Source organism: Crocodylus porosus, unplaced genomic scaffold (assembly GCF_001723895.1).
Source record: "Crocodylus porosus isolate Cpor-Errol unplaced genomic scaffold, CroPor_comp1, whole genome shotgun sequence".
NCBI lineage: Eukaryota > Metazoa > Chordata > Crocodylia > Crocodylidae > Crocodylus > Crocodylus porosus.
In genome coordinates this window covers 18,856,762-18,876,363 of record NW_017728911.1, presented here as the reverse complement: position 1 = coordinate 18,876,363, position 19,602 = coordinate 18,856,762, and the positions used below count along the sequence as shown (strand labels likewise).

At 38.9% G+C, this 19,602-nt stretch overlaps 1 protein-coding gene across 2 annotated transcripts in view; it reads right to left on the bottom strand.

Moving 5' to 3' along the window:
• WDR72 (WD repeat domain 72) overlaps positions 1-19,602 on the bottom strand; it is a 239,706-nt gene that overhangs the window by 72,952 nt on the left and 147,152 nt on the right. For both annotated transcript variants that reach the window (XM_019533547.1, XM_019533548.1), the window contains exon 18: positions 19,304-19,493. In XM_019533547.1, coding sequence (XP_019389092.1) covers positions 19,304-19,493 — 190 coding nt within the window. The remainder of the gene's footprint in view (positions 1-19,303; positions 19,494-19,602) is intronic.

Here is a 19,602-nt window from a genome sequence, read left to right as displayed (position 1 = left end):
CTGCACAGTAAAATACTGTGCAGCAAACTTTCTTGGCAAGGTGTCTACACATGCTCCCACTGGGGACAAATTTGCTTCAGATGGGACCAATTTGCTTCCAAAGGGAGCAGTTCAGTGCAGGGCTACTCCAGCTCTGCTGTGCTAGGAGGAGCTCCCGCTCCCCCAGATGCTAACCCTGGGCTGCCAGGGGGCACCAGAGTTAGTCCTGGGTTTCTAGGAGGTGGGGAAAGCTGTCCCTCCTCCAGGGCAGCTACTTGCAAACTGCATGCCCTGGTCACTGGAATGGATCACAGGGCCGGGAAAATGTGCCCCCCTTAGCTGCTACTTCCTAGCCTAATGACCAGGTCAGCAGATTGGGACAGGGGGCTGCAAAAACATATCCCACTGCAGCTGCTGCTTCCTAGACTCATGCCTTGATTGGAGCATGAAGCTGGGAAGCAGCAGCTGCAGGGAAGGGGGAGCACATTTTCACAGCCCCTGTCCGAATCTGCTGATTGGGGCACAGGGCTAGGAAGCAGTTGCCCAGGGGAAGGGACAGTTTTTTCCATCCCCAGATGTCTTGGCTGGCTGGGAGTAATTTGCTTTCAGTCAGCAGTCTACATGTGTGCTACTGCACAGTAGTTACTGCGCGGTTAGTCTACTACTTGTATTTACAGGTAATAGGCAATGACACAGTAGACTAATGTACTGCATAGTAAATGCTGTGCAGGTGTAGATGTGTACTGCTAAGCAGTACAGCATCTCATGTAGACACACCCGTTAAGTATGTAAATAATCGTGTTAAGAACAATGGGACTACTGACATGCTTAAAGTGTGTGCTTGAGCGCTCTGCTGGATCAGGGCCACAGAATAAATTTTAATACTATATTTGACTGCCATATTTCAGATTCACCATCTGATATTCATCTTTTGTTGGTCAGTTACTTAAGTCACCAAAACAGGAAGCAAGACACAACAGTGACAGTTACTGTCATTTGTTTAACAGTAATATTGTGTCTGCCCTCATGAGAAATGAAGACAAAAATTATCTCTGCTCTCTGATTATTGTAGAATCCTCCTCCCCACCTTGCCAATGTAGCGTCTAGTAACCAACACACCAATAATTTGGCAGTTGAGATATCTAATCTTCTCAGGGTACTCTTCTGCCATGTTCTTACAGGTAAAAATGTTGAAAAACTTTTGACAAATAACCCAAAAAATAAAGCATCCCTGCCTACTCTGTGAACATTTCATTAAATGAAAGGGACAAATTTTGGTGAATGAGTTACTCACCTGAAATTATTCCCCCAGTGGTACATATGAGTAATATATCTGCCTGCAAAGAGTAGTTCATATCCAAATATGTTTCTATGATAGAAGATACAGAAGGGCCAGAAAAGAAAGAGGCAAGTGGGCTAGCAGGTGTCTGGGGTACCACACAGAGCCAGACGTGGGTCCCATATGTGAAAAGCTCCCGCACAGTTTTGTCTATGCTACAAACATTGATGCACAAGGGAGCATTTGGGTCTGGTAAATTACAATGTTGGAAGAGAAAATATCGCCATTTTAAAACTGCTGATCTGTATCTCAGGGAGTCTGGTCCACAGCCAGTAGCTTTTTGCATAACTGAAGTAAATGAGAATGACTTTAGAGTAGTTTGGATCAGGCCTTTAACACTCAGTCAACCACACAGATACAGCAGACTGAAAAAAGAAGAAAAAAACATTGCCCCTGCAGAATCTTTGTTACCCTGAACATCCCAGGAAATAGCTGAATATGGGATTAAGACTTGAGATCTCAGATTACCAAAAAAAAAAAAAAGAGAGAAAATCAGTGGCAGGCAGTTTAGTAGAAATGCTGATTATTGTTACCTGATGTTCTTTAGCTCAAAACAGTTGATAACAAACTGTTGAAGAACACATCTTCAGTTTCAAACGGGCATCTAATCTTCATTGTTCCTATATTCCAGTCCTTTGTGTTGTGCCAAAATAGATTATACTATGTAAGGAAAAGGTTTTTTGCTGTTCTTGCAAATGAAAAACATGATAGCACATACTTCTGAAAATGCAACCTAATAATTAATTCAAAATCTTTTAGAAAATATATTTTGTAAAGATATTAACTGTAAGAGTAAATGTAAGATCTTTGAATAGGCTGAACTGGATACTATATCTTTTTTTCCTATTTTATTTTCAAATACTTCAGTATCTTTGAGCACTACTTTGAAATGTGTTCAGGTATTAGATATTAAATCAGACAGTGAGTATAACTGATTACCAAACACAACACTTGATAGCAGGGGTGTTCAACTCCTGGCCTGCAGGTCCCATCCAGGCCGTGACATTATGTTATCTGGCCCATGGGGCTTCCCAGAGATTAGGGGTGGGAGAGTGGTGGCACTGCTCCCCTGCCATCAAATTTCTAGACCCATGGGGAGCCCCACAGGCTAGATAGCATAGCCCTGTGCACTAGATCATGCGCACAGAGTGGCACAGAGTCTGATCCCAACAAGTGAAACTGGGAGTGGCACAGAGCTCCAAGGCCCAATCCAAGCACATGGGAGCCAACTGAGGGTGTGCTGGGCCCAGTCCTTGTGCATAGGACCCTATCTATCCCACAGACCAATCCCAAGACACTCATCTAGCCAAGGATTTGTCAACCGGGGGTATGTGTTCCCCCGAGGGTACTTGGGGGGACCCTCGGGGGTATGCCCAGCCAGGTGGTGACAGTGAGGTGCCACCTACAACCCCACACCTCCGCCTCCCAGGAGCAGGGCCGGGGGGGGAGGGAGCAAGGGCAGCAGGTTGCACAGACACCGCCCAGCTGGCTGGACACGGGGTTGAGGAGCTTGCATGTAGCAGCCACCACTGCTTCTCACCATCCCACTGCTCCACATCCAGCAGTGTGCCATCCCCAGCCCCCCATGTCAGGCCATGTGTCACCCGTCTTGCCCCACCACTCTGTGTCTGGCCACCAGGGGTACACTTACTAAAAAAGGTTGAAAACCCCTGAACTAGCCCACAGGGCCAAAAGATTGAGCACCGGTGCTTTATAGTTAAGCCTGAACAATGATTTCCATTATAATCCCTTTATTTAGCCACTTATAATTTCCTGAAACTTTTTAGTTTGGGGGCTAAATCTTCCACATAGGTCCTCTGCTGTAGAGTAATAAAGTGGTAGTTAATATAGTCAGCAATTTTTAGAACAAATTTCAAGTTAAATATATATATTTGCAATTTCACTAATAAAATTACAGACAATATAGCTTGAGACTGAAACATGAAACAGCCTTCACCAGAGAGATGTACATGTGAATTTTCTGGTAAAAAATGTTTAGTTTTAACTAAGTTATAAGCAGGGATCCTGGTTTTCTCTGATAAAAAAAATCTCAAATTCTCTGATAAACCCCTCCAAATCCACAATTAAAATGAACACCACTATACATGTAGGTATTAACTGAACACATTGTTTTATTGATATATTTACAATGGTAAAGCAATTTTGAAGCCTACCAGTGCCTGAGTCACTATAAGAAAATCAATTCTAAATACCTATAATTTTTTGCATTTGATTTTGGGTTTTTTATCATGGAAAATCAGAACTCCCCTGCTCCCTTAGCTCAGAGAATGCAGGTCCAGGCCCCTCACTCCCAAGCCATAGCTCCCTCGTCTCTGCCAGTGCTCCTCACTCCCCGATCACAGCCCCCTGTCCCTTCTGGGAGGTGCACCTCACTCCCCCCCAAAGCCCCCTAGCCCTGCTGGTGTCCCTCACCCTCCACCTCCAGCCCTTCCAGAGGGGGCCCCCAGCTTCCAGGGCTACAGGGCCAGAGATGTGAGTCTGCAGCCCTCTGCCCCTAGCAGAAGCACCCAAGCCCCAGCTGCCACCTGCAGGAGGCAGTGACTGGTATGGCATGGCAGAGTGCGGAGCCCGGCTTCCCCTCCTCTGTGGATGGCACAGCTGGAGCAGAGGCCATGGGGGAGCAAGTGTGGGCTGCCCACTGTGTGGGCTGGGGTGATGGGAGGCTGGCTCCCTGCCACTGCTTCTGGGGGGTGTTTTTCCATTAAAATGAAAAATCCATTTTTTTCTCAGGTAAAAGGGAAATCCACATTTCCCCCCCCATTTTTCCATGGCAAACAGGAAACCCAGATCCCTGGTTATAAGGGATTTGAAAAATCACAATAAGCTGTCCATACAAGGACTGTAACCTCATTCCACATGATGAAATCATGGTTCTACTGAAGTTAATGGCAAAGCTTCCATTAACTTAAATGGGCTGAGATTTTGATCCTTACATTCAATGAAGCCTTGGAGGACTTCCTTTGTCTCCTGCTGTCTGTTCATAGCATCTGGTGAAGTGCTTTGTAGTTTACAAAAACCTTATGCTTCTCTGATTTAGTTAGTCTATAAGGTGTAGAGTCTTTGTAGATGAACATGGCTAACCACCTCTCATTGTAGAGAGGGACCAGACTAAAATAAGTTAGTTAAAGTTTCAACTTAAAGCCATTCAAAGATGTTAATTTCTTATTACTTTTTTGTTATAAATGAGGATATATAAACACAAATATGACTAATGGCAGAAGGAGTCAATTCAGCTTGATTTATATCATGTATTAATAAATACCTGTTGATTCATAGCAAATAAAAATAAGGAGGATTATTAGAAACCTGCAAGCTGTCCAACTGCTCTTCCCCATTTTATTTCAAATTTCTATTTGTAGTATTGCGTATGGCAAGATGACTCATAATATCACCTGTAGCCGACTTGGCTCAGCAGTGGCCCCTCATTTTTGCGTACACATAGGCAGAACAAAGAAGGAAAGGGTTGCCATGGGCCCTCCTCCTTCTCTCTCAGCAGGGACTATAGAACTCTAAAGGCAAGATGAAGGTCAAGACATTTGGTATAGCTCTGCTTCAGCTTCTAGCCAGAACACCACTCCAAGTTGAATAAAGTGTGTACCTTATTGCATCCCCAACTACACCATTTCTGGATGGGTGTGGTCTCAGTAGTGTGGGTACTGTTGGCCAACAGGTATTTGGCTCATCTGCTTTTTGGGAACATTTCTTTCACTAAGAGAGTTCCACTACCACACCCTTAGGCATTCCTTCACCCAGAGACATTGGAGCTTCAAGGGGAGACAGGTTTCTGGACTGGTACCTGTTACTCACTGCTGTGTTACTGGATGCACTGTCTATGCATCTGGTGGCAAATCCTGCTGGGGAGGGGGTGGGGGGAGAGGAAGTGGAGTATTGGTAAGACAAAATGCATACATACATGCATAGTGTCCTAAAATATAACACATAAGATATGTTCTACTGCTAATGTGGTGATGGTACAGATGCCTTCAAATGATGGTTCAATAATTATTTGATAATGATTTTTGAAAAGGTATGGTCTTTAGTCTAGTAGGCAGACAAAGGGGTTTTTTTAGAAAGTGTTTTTTTTAATTTAGTAAATGGTTGAGCTCATTTTATTACTAAAGACTGGTAGTACTGGGTGTTTACTACCAGGAAACTGACAACTGTGTACAACAGTTCATTTTTAAATCACGTTAACTAAATACAAGTAAAAAAAATCTGAGGTTACTGAAATAGAAATAAAGACCCTTAAACAAGGGCAGAAATACAAACAGAGGATCCAAGTTGTCCCTTCTTTTCAACTAGAAGTATCTACTCCATTCTTGTAGACCATACTATGTAATAATTTTATATGTTTTATTGCCAAATAATTAATTTACTTGGATTTCTGTTTAATTTTAAATGTTAGTAGGCTGAACTTTATTTCCTTTTGTTGTATAAATTGAAAGACTCTGAGGACATACTGTAATTTTTAGATGAAAACATATTTTAATACTAATCATATACTATGCTCAGTAGCCAATTAAAACAAGTAGACAGCTTCTAAACCATGAAAAAGCACTTTAAAAATGAAAAACTTAAATTGCTCAATTGCATGTTTCATGTCACCTAAAATAGGGGGAAAATAGCTCACATTCAAAACAATATTAGTCAGGGTAAAGTGGCTGAAGAAACTTTTTTTATTGGGGAAGTAGCAACAGAAGAGAAATTGCAACAGAAATATTCTGCAAGAGGAACTCAGAATTACAGAAGGGCTAATAAAAATCTTTATGTAGAATGGTGAATGTTTGAAAATGAACATACTTTCTCTGGTTCTGTCCTAATATGATCCTAAAGTTTTTTATTTGTAAGCCCTCTGTGGGAGCTGGGTGAATAGAAGAGGGCAGTGATCATGGTCTGATGACAAGATGAAAGTCAGGGAAGCAGAAAGGCTTGTGAATCAGTAAACAACGTGAGCAGTGAACTGAGGAGAATCTGAGAAAGTTTTTAGAGGAAGACATTGAAGTGTCCAAACTGATGAATCAAACAGAGGAGTAAACTAGAAAAATAACCTTGCTGAAACTCAGAAGAAACACTGAAGGCTCTAAGGCAGCTGATGAGGATGATATTCACTTCCTTGAATGAAGACCAAATCACCTTGTAATAAGTTTTGTCTTTTCCGTCTTCTCTGATGCACTTAGAAATTTGTAAGGAGAAAAAAGAATGGAGAGCTAAGGAAAAAGAAATAGGATGGGATGGGGGGAGGTGATAAAGGACAGAAAGAGTGTTAAGGTTAAAAAAAAGACTGATGGTCAGAAGATGTAGGCTGCATTTTACTTTAATACAAACCTCCTTTTTGTTTCTCACTTTCCCTATATGTAAATTTGAGATAGGATGGGCCTATGAGTAAAGGAATTTTATTTTATAAGTTATGGATTATCATGCATCCTCAGATTAATGTAGAGAAATTTACTAATGTAGAAAATTTACTACTAGTTTGATGGATGATGTAAGGTGGATGGCATCATCAGAAGTTCTGACTTACTTTGATGTCACAGGAAATGAGGAAATTGTTACGACCTAAACCTTTATTATTCTTGGGTGTGACCTAACTCCTCTCAGCCCTGATTCAAAACCTAAAGGCCAAGCATACTGATGCTGTAAGTTAACTACCTAGAGGTGATGCTGTGAGTTGTCTTGCCCTAAGTGATACTGTAAATAGAGATTTGAAACAAGACGGGGAAGAGCAGTTGGGCAGCTTGCAGGTTTCTAATAGTCCTCCTTATTTTTATTACAAATTTTTAATATATAAAAACAATGTTTGTGGGACTGTGTGTGTATATGTATATACAAACATGCACACACACACATAAAATATACTATTTAATGAAGGTATTGCTAGTAACAATAAATGAAGCATTTATTTGAAGTTAAGAATTAATTGTTATATAGTATAGTTGAACTGTCACAAATAAAGTATTATATATATAATTTTTCTGAATAAGACAAACAAATTAACAATAACAACTATCTACTGTTAAGTCATTCCTGATATGTTAAATCACAGGAATGAATGTCATTGGTATTTTCTGCCTCACAAAATGTAGCTTTTCTTCACTATTTCAATATATTATTATATGTTTGCTATAATATTATATATTTTTATATTATTTCATATATATTTTTTCATTTTCACCCCTTACTCCCAAATATATGTAACATTAGGTCACGTCCCTGAAAACTAAGAGTTAAGCTCATAACAACAGTTCTGGTTCTTCATAAATTTCCAGTACATTGTCATTTCCTGTGATATCAAGGCAGGACTTCAGATGATACCATTATTCTTCTCTCACCCCTCATTCTCAACTTGGCTACTATACTTGGGTAATACACTATGGGGGACAATAAAAATTCTTGCCATTTAAAATAAAAATAGAAACATATTTTACTCTGTGTTACAACACAGTATTATATCCACCCTCAACATTAGGAATATGATCTGTTTGAACAGCAATGAATTAATATGGAATGATAATGGTGAATGCTCTTATATAGAATATTACCATACAAATAATAGTGAATAATTTACTATTTACTCATTATGTCTTTACATTTTAAACTTTCATAATGATAAACTGACACACATATGCATACAAACACTAGATATATTTTCATACAAAGATATAAAACCAGTTCCCCATATCTGCTAAGGTTGTTTTACTGCTGTAGAAAACCTTTTGCAACAATATGTACTATGCAGTTGTATTTAAAACATACGGCTTCCTTACTGTTTTCTTGAACTATGTCCTGGTGGAATCCTATCCTTTTAAATGTTTTGGAGGAGTCTGAGGTGGCGCCTGTACAATTTGATTTTGTGTAAAAATACACACCAAATCTGATTTCTGTTACATTAAGGAGTTCTCTGGTAAAATATATGGAGCAAGGAATGAAATAAGCTGTAGATCTAGAATTAGTCTTTAAGCTTGCTTCCTTTAATACTTGACCACTAATATTAAAGTATACTGGATCAAAATACAATTTTAATTGAATATATATGAGATGATATAGTGGGACAGTTAAACCACAGGTTAGATGCTAAAATATAACATTGATTTGTATTCTTTTACTGGAAATATTTGTAATGTGAAACTAGCATATAATACACTCGTTTTTAATGCATATTCAGTACAGGAGAAAGCAAAGTGTTGTTATCGGTTTATATTCAAACTTCATTCATCAAACAAATTGTCAGACTCATTGGCTTGCAGTTCAAGGATTTTAAATGAGCATAGCAATGGATATCATTCTCATTAATAGTGGTGAAAATCTAATGTTGATTATGCAATAATTTCTTACAGAAGTTTGTGATAATGTACAAATGGGTTTAACTGATTTTTAATGGCCTATGAAAGAGACAATAGCACGAAAAAACTGCTCACAGAAGCTGAAGCACCTTCCCATAAATAAACTTATGTACAAAGTTTTCAAAACAAGGCCTTTAATCATATGCATCTAATTCTGCCTTCAGTGAATGCAATGATGCTATGAATGAAATCAGTAGAGTTGGGCAGAGAACAAAGAGCTAACATTGCAGAGATTTTTCAGATTTCCAAATCTATTTTTGATTCAGAATGAAAATGAAAAATGTAAGTTTTTTATGATCAAAACTTCTGAAATAAACCTCATTTAGCTTAATTAATTTTTTTTGGCAATCATGACACATTTTGTTTGTTAAAAATTGCAAAAATGAAAAATCATTTTGAATTGGAAAAAAAAAATTTCTTTGAAAATGTTAAATGAAATATTCTGAATTCCTGAAACCTTTCTCCTCTTTTTCTTTTGTTTACAGAGAAGGAAAATTTTAGCAAAACTGATGTTTTGGCACTTCATTTTGATTTGGGTTGAATTATATTCTTGGACCCCAAACTGTTTAGGTTCTCAGCAATGAGGATCTGAGCACAAGTGCCATGAGATTCTTCGTGAACCTGTGAAAAGGTATGAATTAACTCAAATTGTATGCAGATACCTTTTCCTACTTCTAAAATGCTTTTGCTAAGACCTTTTTCCTTAATATGTTCCAGTAACACTTCCACATGGACATTATTCCAAAATACTTTCTACTCCTGATCTTTTCCTGTTTTGTGTCATCTCATACTTCCAGTTGCTTTTTCTCTTGAATATCTTGCCATCATCTCAGTATCTTTAATTTTTTTAAGTTATTCTAATCAGACCTGAAGAAAAATGTTTTGCATTCAAAAGCTTGTGTAACTATCCCAACTATATGGTTGGCCCAATAAAAGATATCACCCTAAGAAATTCTTGCCTCTTGCATAATTTCTGGAATATCACAGGTACAACATCACTCTTACACTACTTTAAAAGTAATGTCTCTTTCCACACTTCACTATTTTCCTTCCCTATTAGCATCAAGAATTTCAGCATCCTGACAACATAACTATTTTTTTTGTCTCAGAGGTTGATAACCTCAGTGCAATCTTTGCTCTTACTACCATCTTGCCCTTCCATCATACTTGTCACTTCTTTGTAAAGAGAAACAAAATCTGTTTTCTCCCTGTCCCAAATAATGAGACACTAATACATACCTCATCAATCTTTCACCTTCTAGCTCCACCTCCCAGTTCATCCAATGTTCTGGACAAGTCATTTTCTTCCATTACTGCTCTGACTTTATGCTTCCAATTTGAACCTGCATCATTGGCTTGATGTCTCTAAACAAGTTCAGGCTCCCAAGATTCATTTCCAAGGTTCAGCATATTCTTGCTTCCACCTAGAATAGTGTTCTAATTTTCCACTTTTAATGTGTTACAACATATACTAATACTATTCTAATTTTCCACTTTTAATGTCTTACACCATATACTCCTTGTCTTATTTCACATGGGACCATTTTTCTCCTGGCTTATGTGGATGCATGGGGAAGGGGAAAATGTACAAAAAGGAAAACCCAACCCTTCCTGTGTACATTTACACAAAAACTAGAGAAAATCACATGCCCAACATACTGTCCCAAGTCTACGGGCACAAATAGAAAGTGCAGCTCCCCGGTCTAACTCATGGTGCATCACAGAAAGTGCCATGAGTTAGACCTATCCTCCCAACCCAACAGATATTAGCTATTGGATTGGGAAAGTAGGGGATCAAGCTCCAGTTTGGAACCGATCCAGGGACAGAGGCTGCATCTCTGCAGCCTCTTCCCCTAGCCCCATCCCTCTTCTCCTGGCTCCCCATTGCTGTCTCAGGATTGGAGGAAGAGAAGGCAGGGGAGGGAGGCCCATTCTGGGATTTCCCCAGCCTGCTTTGGAGTGGGCAGTGTGGGTGGATTGGAGTCCCCACCTCAGGGGAGCTCCAATTCACCTGCTCCACCCTCCAGTGGCAGCAGCACAACCCCCAGAACAAGCTCCCTATGCTCCCTTCCCCCTTCCCATTCTGAAAATAGCACTTGAAGCAGGGCTGGGATGCATCAGCCCCATCCTACTCCTGGTGTGTATAGTCTCAAGTTATTGAGGGTGTCCTGCTTTGGAGTGCCTTCATCTGAACCCGCATATAATGGAATCAGGCTCTTTTAAAGCACTCTGCATCCATGCACTTGTGTTATGTCTTGGCTATAGACTGCTTTCAAGGACCAGTGTCCCCTCTAAGGGATGAATAAAGCCTGCCCACAGGCCACTGCTAGATACATTTAGCCTTGTACTTCTTTCCCTTCCCAAAATTTCCACTGCTCAGACCCTTTGCCAATCCTTAGTATCACCATCCAGCTCAGTGGGCAGTGATAATGACATGTGCTTTCTGAGAGTCCCAAAAATTTTTGAGGCACTTAACCAGATAATACTGAAGAACAAATTAGTGTTTATCTCCACTAGAAGCCTCCCCCTACGTGAAAACAAGAATCGAGAATGTGGAATAAAGAAAGACATGGAAGTCAAGAGAAATGGGGGTAGAAAGAGAGGGACATAGGATTTGGAGAAGAGGTGAAGACTGGGGATGGGGTATGATGCTAAACTAGAAGGTATAAAAATGGAAGGAGAAGAAAGGAAAGTCAGGGAGCCAGAAGACAATCCAGATGAAATCAAATGAGCAAGGAAGGTCAGTAAGATAACAACTTTGGCTTTGTAACTGCATTGGGCATGTTTGGGTAGACAAGAGGGGCCATTAAGTTTTACTTAAACACTGCCCATCCATACTGTTACCTCTTTGTTCATAGGAATATTATGAGACTCAATGACTCATTTCATTTAGTAAATTTTGCAAGTTCCTTGTGTAAAAGTAGCTCATGAAATACAAAGAATGATTCATATTAGTATTAATATGTCTTTTTAAATAACATACACCTATTCCTGGTTAATGTTGGACTAATTCATATTTCAAGATGGTCGTCTCTTTGTTTTGAACAGATCAATATTTATGCTGTATGCATTCTGTAAGTAGCATTTTCACATAACGTAACAAGCTTCCCATTGAGTAGAGCTCAAAAAATGTGTAGATTAATGAACAAATGCACCATAGCGCTATCTCAGTGCAACCCATTCATGCTCTTGCCTTCACATTCTTGCCTGCTTGTACCATCACCTACTCCTGGGAGATAGGACAATGACATATTCTAGATCTTCATATGCCAAACTAAAGCTAATCAATCTCAATCCCCTTGAAAAATGGAACTACTTTGAGAAAAGAACAATAAGTACTATCAGTTGCTTGAAGTCAATAAAATCCCTAAAGTTGTAAGTATAAGACAAATCAGTCTGAGCTTTGGCAAAATATTTACACGCAAAAAGGGAAATAGTGAAATACATCTTCCTGTCAGTTTTACAATTAGGCAAAAGAAAAACAAAATACAAATCCTTTATTTAATCCCTATAGTTCCTTTAGGAAGTTTATCATAACAAAAAGCACATGTCAGTCTCTGATGGCCATTCATTTTCCTTTTTCCCCCCTCTTCGGATAATTTACATGTTTCTGCCTGAGGACCCTCAAAACTAGATTGTTGGTGGACATGGACATGGTGCTTCGGTGCCTGTACCTAGTAGCTTTGATTCCCTGTTCCTTTTAATGCAAACTCTTTATTCCTTCTGTCCTCACCTATCAGCTAACCCCTTTCTATTAGTGCTTAATGCTTTTTTAAACCATAAAATGGAATAAAATTCTTTCTCTGTGATTTTTTAAGACCAATTTGCTGATTATTATTGACATAATGGTCACACTTTATGTATACCCATATTGCCATGTTTTAAGTATGATTCTGTTTTATTTAAACTGTTTTTCTTGGGGCTTCAGTTTTCATCCCTTCCCCTTTCTCTGTCCTCTTTAATGTCTTCTTTCATCATGCTTACTGAGATAATCCTATGATTGTACCTCCTCTTTATTGTCTTTATTGTATACATTTCTTTTTTCGAAATGATTGGCACTTGTACAATTTTGATACAAATTGCCAAATAGCTACATTGCCAGCTCTTTTTCATTTTATGTCTATTTCTAATGGTTTAACATATGACTTTCAGGCACCAGAGCACACATTTTGCTTAATGACCACCTTTATATTGAGTCTGAAGTCTGAAGAAGGAGTCAAGAAGAGAATGTTCTCTACATAATGAGCACAAACCTAGGCTCAGACTTGGAAACATAAATCTGAGGAGAGAAATGGAGGAAAGGGCATAAGGATGGAGAATGCCAACTTTTCAGACTGTCATAGGTGTTGCATCTAGGGGACTGATTCTAGAGGAATATGTTCAAATCTCATGGATTCCTGGGATTTTTATGGCACATTTTATCCATCCATGCAAGTTACACTAATATTTGTCATGGGGAATAACAGTGTCAAGTGCCCTTGTTCCAGGTGCAAATAATATCCTCAGCAGTCAGCAGACCAAGGCCAAGTTCCAATTTAAACCCCATGTAATCCCCATGAAGTCAATGGGCTAAACTTACAGCATTTTTTCTAATACACAGAATCAAAGAAAGATATCTTGCCAAATTTGAACAGGTGCCTGGCTCACAACCAAAAGGATCTTTAATAAAGAATTCCACAGCCACAACCATCACTACCCTTCCCCCATACCAACTAGCAACACCTTCTTAATCAAGCAGCAAGACCTCACAGGGGGTAAGAAGGATTCATTTGCTACAGATAAAGACCTTGTCATAGAATGGCTTTCCATGGGAGGTGCACATAAAAGTACACGTAAAATGGTTTCTTCATCTGGACAGATTTCCCTGTGAAAAACTCAGCAGGCAGTAGAAGCCTGTTCTGAAACCTTCTGCTGCAGGCCACTGAACTTTTCTGGTGAATAGAGGCTTTTGTGTGCTGCATTTCATTGATTCAGCATTAAAGTCTGGCCATGATTCTCAACAATTATTTAAATAATAGTAAGTAAACAATGTTACTATATTGGCTCATTTTGTAAATAAAAGTCTTCGAAGATAATTGATGGAATGAAGACAATTATTTACTATACTTGCATCTTCTTCTTTCTAATTCCCCACAGTAGTTTAAATAACTTTAGAATTCAAATCCCATTGTTAATTTCATGATAACATATTTATCAGCACAATCTTCATTTTCTGCAATAACCAGTTTATTTAATTGAAGGGCTTAATGATACAAAAAAATTGTATCACCCTTCAAATACCTTTAAAAATTTGAATTGTTAACAGTTTCTTAAATTAGGAATTTCTGGCTACAAAACTGAATTTATTGCAAAGTAACTGTAATGGTGTGATTTATATGGTGTGAATTTCTCATATTAAAGGCTTCATAATCCTTTAAATTATAGCCACAGAGAAAGAATATAATAGAGGCAGTCACAATAAAGTTAAGTGTTGAGGAATGAAGCCCAGGCTACATGCTTTCCTTTCACTTGATCATTTATATCCATTTCTAGAATAAAATGCCACAATTTTCTACGTATATTACCTCACCACATTGTTCCAGTAGCAGAACACCTCAAAGTCTTTTAGGCAGTTATCCTCATGATGTTCATGTGTGGTAAGAAATGTTATTATCCCTGTTTTACAAGTGGGGAAACAAGGCACAACACGACTAAGGGCTATATCTACAAGGGGAGACTTAGATACTGCAGTGCTGATACCTTGCTGTTTAACAGAATTCTCAACAGGCTAGGTACCTAGGCTTCCTATATTACGCATGGGGAATGTTCGACTCTTAAGAATGGGATAGACAGGGAGACATCTAAAACAGGCTAAGCTAGATAGTAGGAAACATGGAGCCACAAGCCTGCTCCCATCAATGCCTTAGATGCTTGCCTCTGTCTAAAGGAAAGTGCTTAATTTCACTTGACATTCACAACCCTGAACCCTCTCCTGGAGCCAGGGCTATAAGCCCTGCTTTTATTAAAAAACAAACAAGCAAACCAAACCAAACCAAACCCCAAAGCTCTTCCCAAAAAAGGAGCCAGTTCTTTCAAAACACATGTTTGTAGTGGTCCCAATATCCTCTTTCTGCCTAAGAACCCTATGGTTAGGGCATTTAGAACAAAAGTATCAGATTAGTTAGGCTGAACCTGCCCACACATGCTTGGTTCCTGACTCAGGAGTCAGGCACATGTGTGTAGGTTCCCACCAATCTGGGACTATTGCTTCAATTTTCTCCAATGACTGGGACACTGAAACAGCCTCTGAAATCCAGGACTATCTTGGCCAAGCTGGGACTTACGATCATCCTATCCAGAAATGATTAGGGGTCTGGAGGCAAGACTTATAAGGAAAGGCTAAAAGAACTAGGGTTAGTCTGGAGGAAAAAAAAGACAAAGGGGGGACTTGACAAAAATTTTCAAATACTTGAAGGACACTTACAGAGAAGATAGAGATGGGCTTTTCTCTGTGGCCACAGGGGACAGGACTAGCAACAATGGCCCTAAGTTTCAGCAGGGGATATTTAGGTCAGAGATTAGGAGGAACTTTCTGACTAGGGCTGTGTGTAGACAAAACAAGGGGCATGTGTGCATGACACTTTAAAGCAGGCTAAATGCTTTTGCATCACTTTAATGGTGTCGATAGTTTCATGCCTCAGCGGCATACTGCTCATTAATTCCAGCTGCTATAGGAAATTTGGCGGTGTAATGCACCTTAAATGACTTGGGGTGCAGCAAACTAAAATTCCTCTGAGGAGCCGTGGAGTGAAGCACCAGGATCTGTGCAGCTCAGGGGCTCTGCAGGAAGCCTGTGCAGACAGCCTGGGAAGGCAAGCTCCACCCAAGAAAAGAGGCAAGCTGGTTTCCCCCCCTCCCCTCCAAGTCTTCCTGCCTGCCTGAGCTGCAGAGGGGCCCAGTGCTTCCCTCCACGGCTATGGTGCCCCCAGGACCAACTGAGCTGGGTCCCTGTGGGCAGGTGCCACTGGGTGGGGGGGGGCACCGCTACCAAGGAGGGAAGCACCAGCCCCACCCCCCCGCAGCCCAGGGACCGCTCCACGCACCGGCAGCTCACCCTTCCCTCCCCACCACTGGAGAAGCAGGAAAATGCAGGGTGTGTGCATGACATGGAGGCTTTAAGGGCCCTAAATTGAAGTGGTGGGTTAAAACTGCTTTGTTTACACATACCCTATGAGGCTGGCCAAGCACTGGAACAGGCAACCTAAAAAAATTGTGAAATCCCTATCCCTGAAAGTTTTCAAGAGCAGGTTGAACAGACACTTGGTTGGGATGATTTAGTCAGGGATGTTCCTGCTTTGATCATGGAGCTGGACTGTAAGACCTGGTGAGGTCCCTTGCAGCCCTATTTTCCTAAGATTCTATGATCCAGAGGTTCTCTGCCTCCTCCAAAAGGGTTAAGCAGTCCCTCTGCCCCCAGTACAGCCTGCATAGCCCCAGGCACCCCCAAAATACTCAGCTATTTCCTTTCCAGCTTTTGAACTCCCTTTCCTCTGCCTCATGTGTTGCTCTCTGCTTTCTGCTCCCAGCTCTGTGCTTTTTGTTTAATCTGATGCTGTTTTCTGCCCCATCTGCTTCTGTCCTCCCTGTACACACCCTGATCTGCCACATACCATGCACAGAGGCTGCATGTACCACCAGCAGGCGACCTCTGGATTAAAACATCATCGACTACAGCAAGATCTGAATTGTGTCTTCCATTTCCTGTGTGAATGCCCTAATCACTAGGCTAGTGGAAAAAAGGGAGCTGTCACCTCCTTTTCCTGCAGCCATGTGTTCTGAGCAGGCCAACAAGCTCATCTCCCACATACAGGATGGATTTTAAGGTGACAGTCTGAGTTTGTATGCAAGATAAAACTAAGAGTATGTCTTGGTTTTCAGATTTAAGAGGCATATTAGAAAAGTTGAGAACACTCAGCTTCACTTGGGCATTGAACAAAAACTCACCGAAATCTGTGGAAAGTTTCTTGTGAACCTCGATGAGATTTAGATTGGATGCTAACCAAATCTTTCTCAATTTACCAAGTGAAACTGTGATGCCCCCTGCTTTCAGGCTCTTTTTGCAAAGAAACTTAAGAAAGAAGAAGCTTGTTGTCTTAATACAGTACCATCACAGAGATTCCAAAGGGGAAAAGAACAGCTATTTCTTAATTATGGATTGAATTACAGTAATTGTTGTATTAGTCTTTTATCATTATTTTACAAACAATCAGGTATAGGCTCGATTGTACCCAGTTATCATTTCTGTAACACAATTTGTGTTGACATTTTGAATGAATCAATAAATGAAACAATCATATAGGTATCTAAATGTTCTAATTTACATCCATAAAGTTAAAGAGTTGGACAGTTGTGGAAAAAGACATCTTTAAAGATCACACTAGCCTTGGGTCAAATCAAAGCTTTATTGAGATACATTTAAACTCTCATTGATTTCAGTAAGAATTTTTTGAGTAAAAACAGGCTAGATATGTCCGGATTTGGACCCTTGCTATTAATCACACTAGAACAAAAATGTAGTACAACGATAATGGCACCTAAAACCCAGATACTTTAATACCGGGTCAAAGTGCATGCCCCTTGCCTTGAATTATGGGTTAAACACCTGAAACAGTATTTAGTACTTACCTTGATGTTATTCAGGATGAAAACTAGAGTACAAACCCATAAATACTTAGATCAGTAAGAAGATGTGCCACATCAAATGGAGAGGTAAAAATAGATGGTAATTATTCAACAAATAGATTTACTCTCAGATCAATTTATTACACTTCTACCAACCTCACTGCAAATTTAAAAATATATTCATAAAAATAAAAGCTTTAGAAAGAGGTTAATGTAGAATAAAGCCAGTTAGTTTTGCAAGATGTCCACTGGTTGGCTGCCATACTAACAAAATTAAATGTTTTTGTGCTTATTTGCATAATACGTCAATATAATTCAGTAAGCAAAAATGTGTATAGAAATCCGAACAAACAGTAGGTTAAAATATTGTACAGTGCTCCTATGTACATCATAATGTAATAGGTCTTCCCCACTCCACAATACTAAAGTGTAGTTGTAAAATGTATATTGTTGCATAACACATCCAATTATTTAGAATAAAATACACCTTGCACAAGCTAAACCAGAAAGTGTTACAAGGTTGTGCCCTATGCACTTAAGTACACATATGCCCATTAATATATGTACTTGTTTCCATCTTTGTAAAATTCTAATAGTTCTCCAGATTAATATTGTTGAGTAATGTATTATGACTAAAAAACCTCAAAGCCACCACCATGCATGCCATAAGCCAAACACTAATCCAAATAATACCAGTATAAATCTAGAGTAAATCCAGTGAAGTTACAACTTTTTCTTATTTAGTCCTTCAGAATCACTCTTAAGACTTGGCCTCATTTAATAAAACAGAAAACTGATTTTTTCTGTCACCATATATATAAAAAATGTATTTCACTCTGTAACAAATAGGATTTGAATCAAACCCACGAATATCAACACTCCTGAACTTTGTATATGTGCAACCAGATATAAGATTTCCAAACTAGCTCTTGTCCCTGCAATGGTCCAAATTTTAACACCACATTGAACTCTAAGGAAGTTCAGAACCAAATCCAAATACGAATTTTGTAGCTGGGGGATCTTTTATTTTAAAAATTATCCTGTCCCAACCTACTTGAGATAAAATGATTCAAAAGAATCTCCAGTATAAGCAAAATATAGATTCATATATGGCAATTATTCAAAGCTTTAGCTGGTTTGTAATATTACAACAGTCCAAGTTAGAGAGGTGCCATTTTGTTTTGTGGCCTGAAACAAGTATCACTGATCATTTTTAGTATCCTGAGACAAGTAGACTAGTAACAAATTTTCATGACAGATACATACATTCAACAAGATAATAAATTAGCTTCCCCAGAGAAGGCTCACTAATAAGATTGGATCTAAAATTTAGGTCACTTAATTCTAAGACTCAGCTAATAGGCTTAAAAATGGATATCACTTCACAACATAAATTTAGATTCAATCTTTTCTACCATAAACAGTGCCATTATAAAGTTATGATGACTAAATTTGTTGTAAAATGAAATGATTCAATTGTAAAATTCATTTGATTTCCCATTGTAGAGGTTTTATTTATTAAAAAAAAAAAAATAGAAGATTCTGTACCATGTCATGAAGTTATGAAGTTTAAACAATTAATTTTTAGTACTGTATAAAGGCTGATATTGAAAAAGATACATTCTAAAATAATAATGTCAATGTAATTTGTAAACTACTGATTATATCCCCCCAAATATCTGCTCCATCTCACTTATATCTCCAATACCAGAACTACATTTTTAAATAAAAACTATATCCACCTTTCTTTTTTAGTGTTCATTACTTAAACATGATAATAACAGCATTTGGAAGTCCTCTGTATACCTGACAATTTTATAAGAAAATTGATAGCCAGCTAAGTCAGAAACAGGGCACTTGGCTTGTCTCATACAGAAACAATATATCATGAACTCATATTCTTAACATATTTTAAGTACTAGAAAAAGTTATGAAAAAATATGCCAATAAATTTTGTACTTACTCGCCAAAGAAATGTTTTTAATGTATTGTAACTCTGTCTGCTCTGTCTGTTCAATCTTTGGCAGTGTGTGAATCTCACCATTTCCATTCTCTATCATTGTCACTGGTTGACTGATGACTGATGTCTTTTTCAAGGTTTTCATACTCCTTTGTACTTCTGCCAGTAGCACAGCTTGTATCGTCTCAATAATCTGTCATGGATGCAGATTATTACAGAATTTTTCATTATTTACATGATATTCTTAATTGCTTACCTAAGAAACCCAAAATTCATTAAAACCCATTAACCATGATACATTT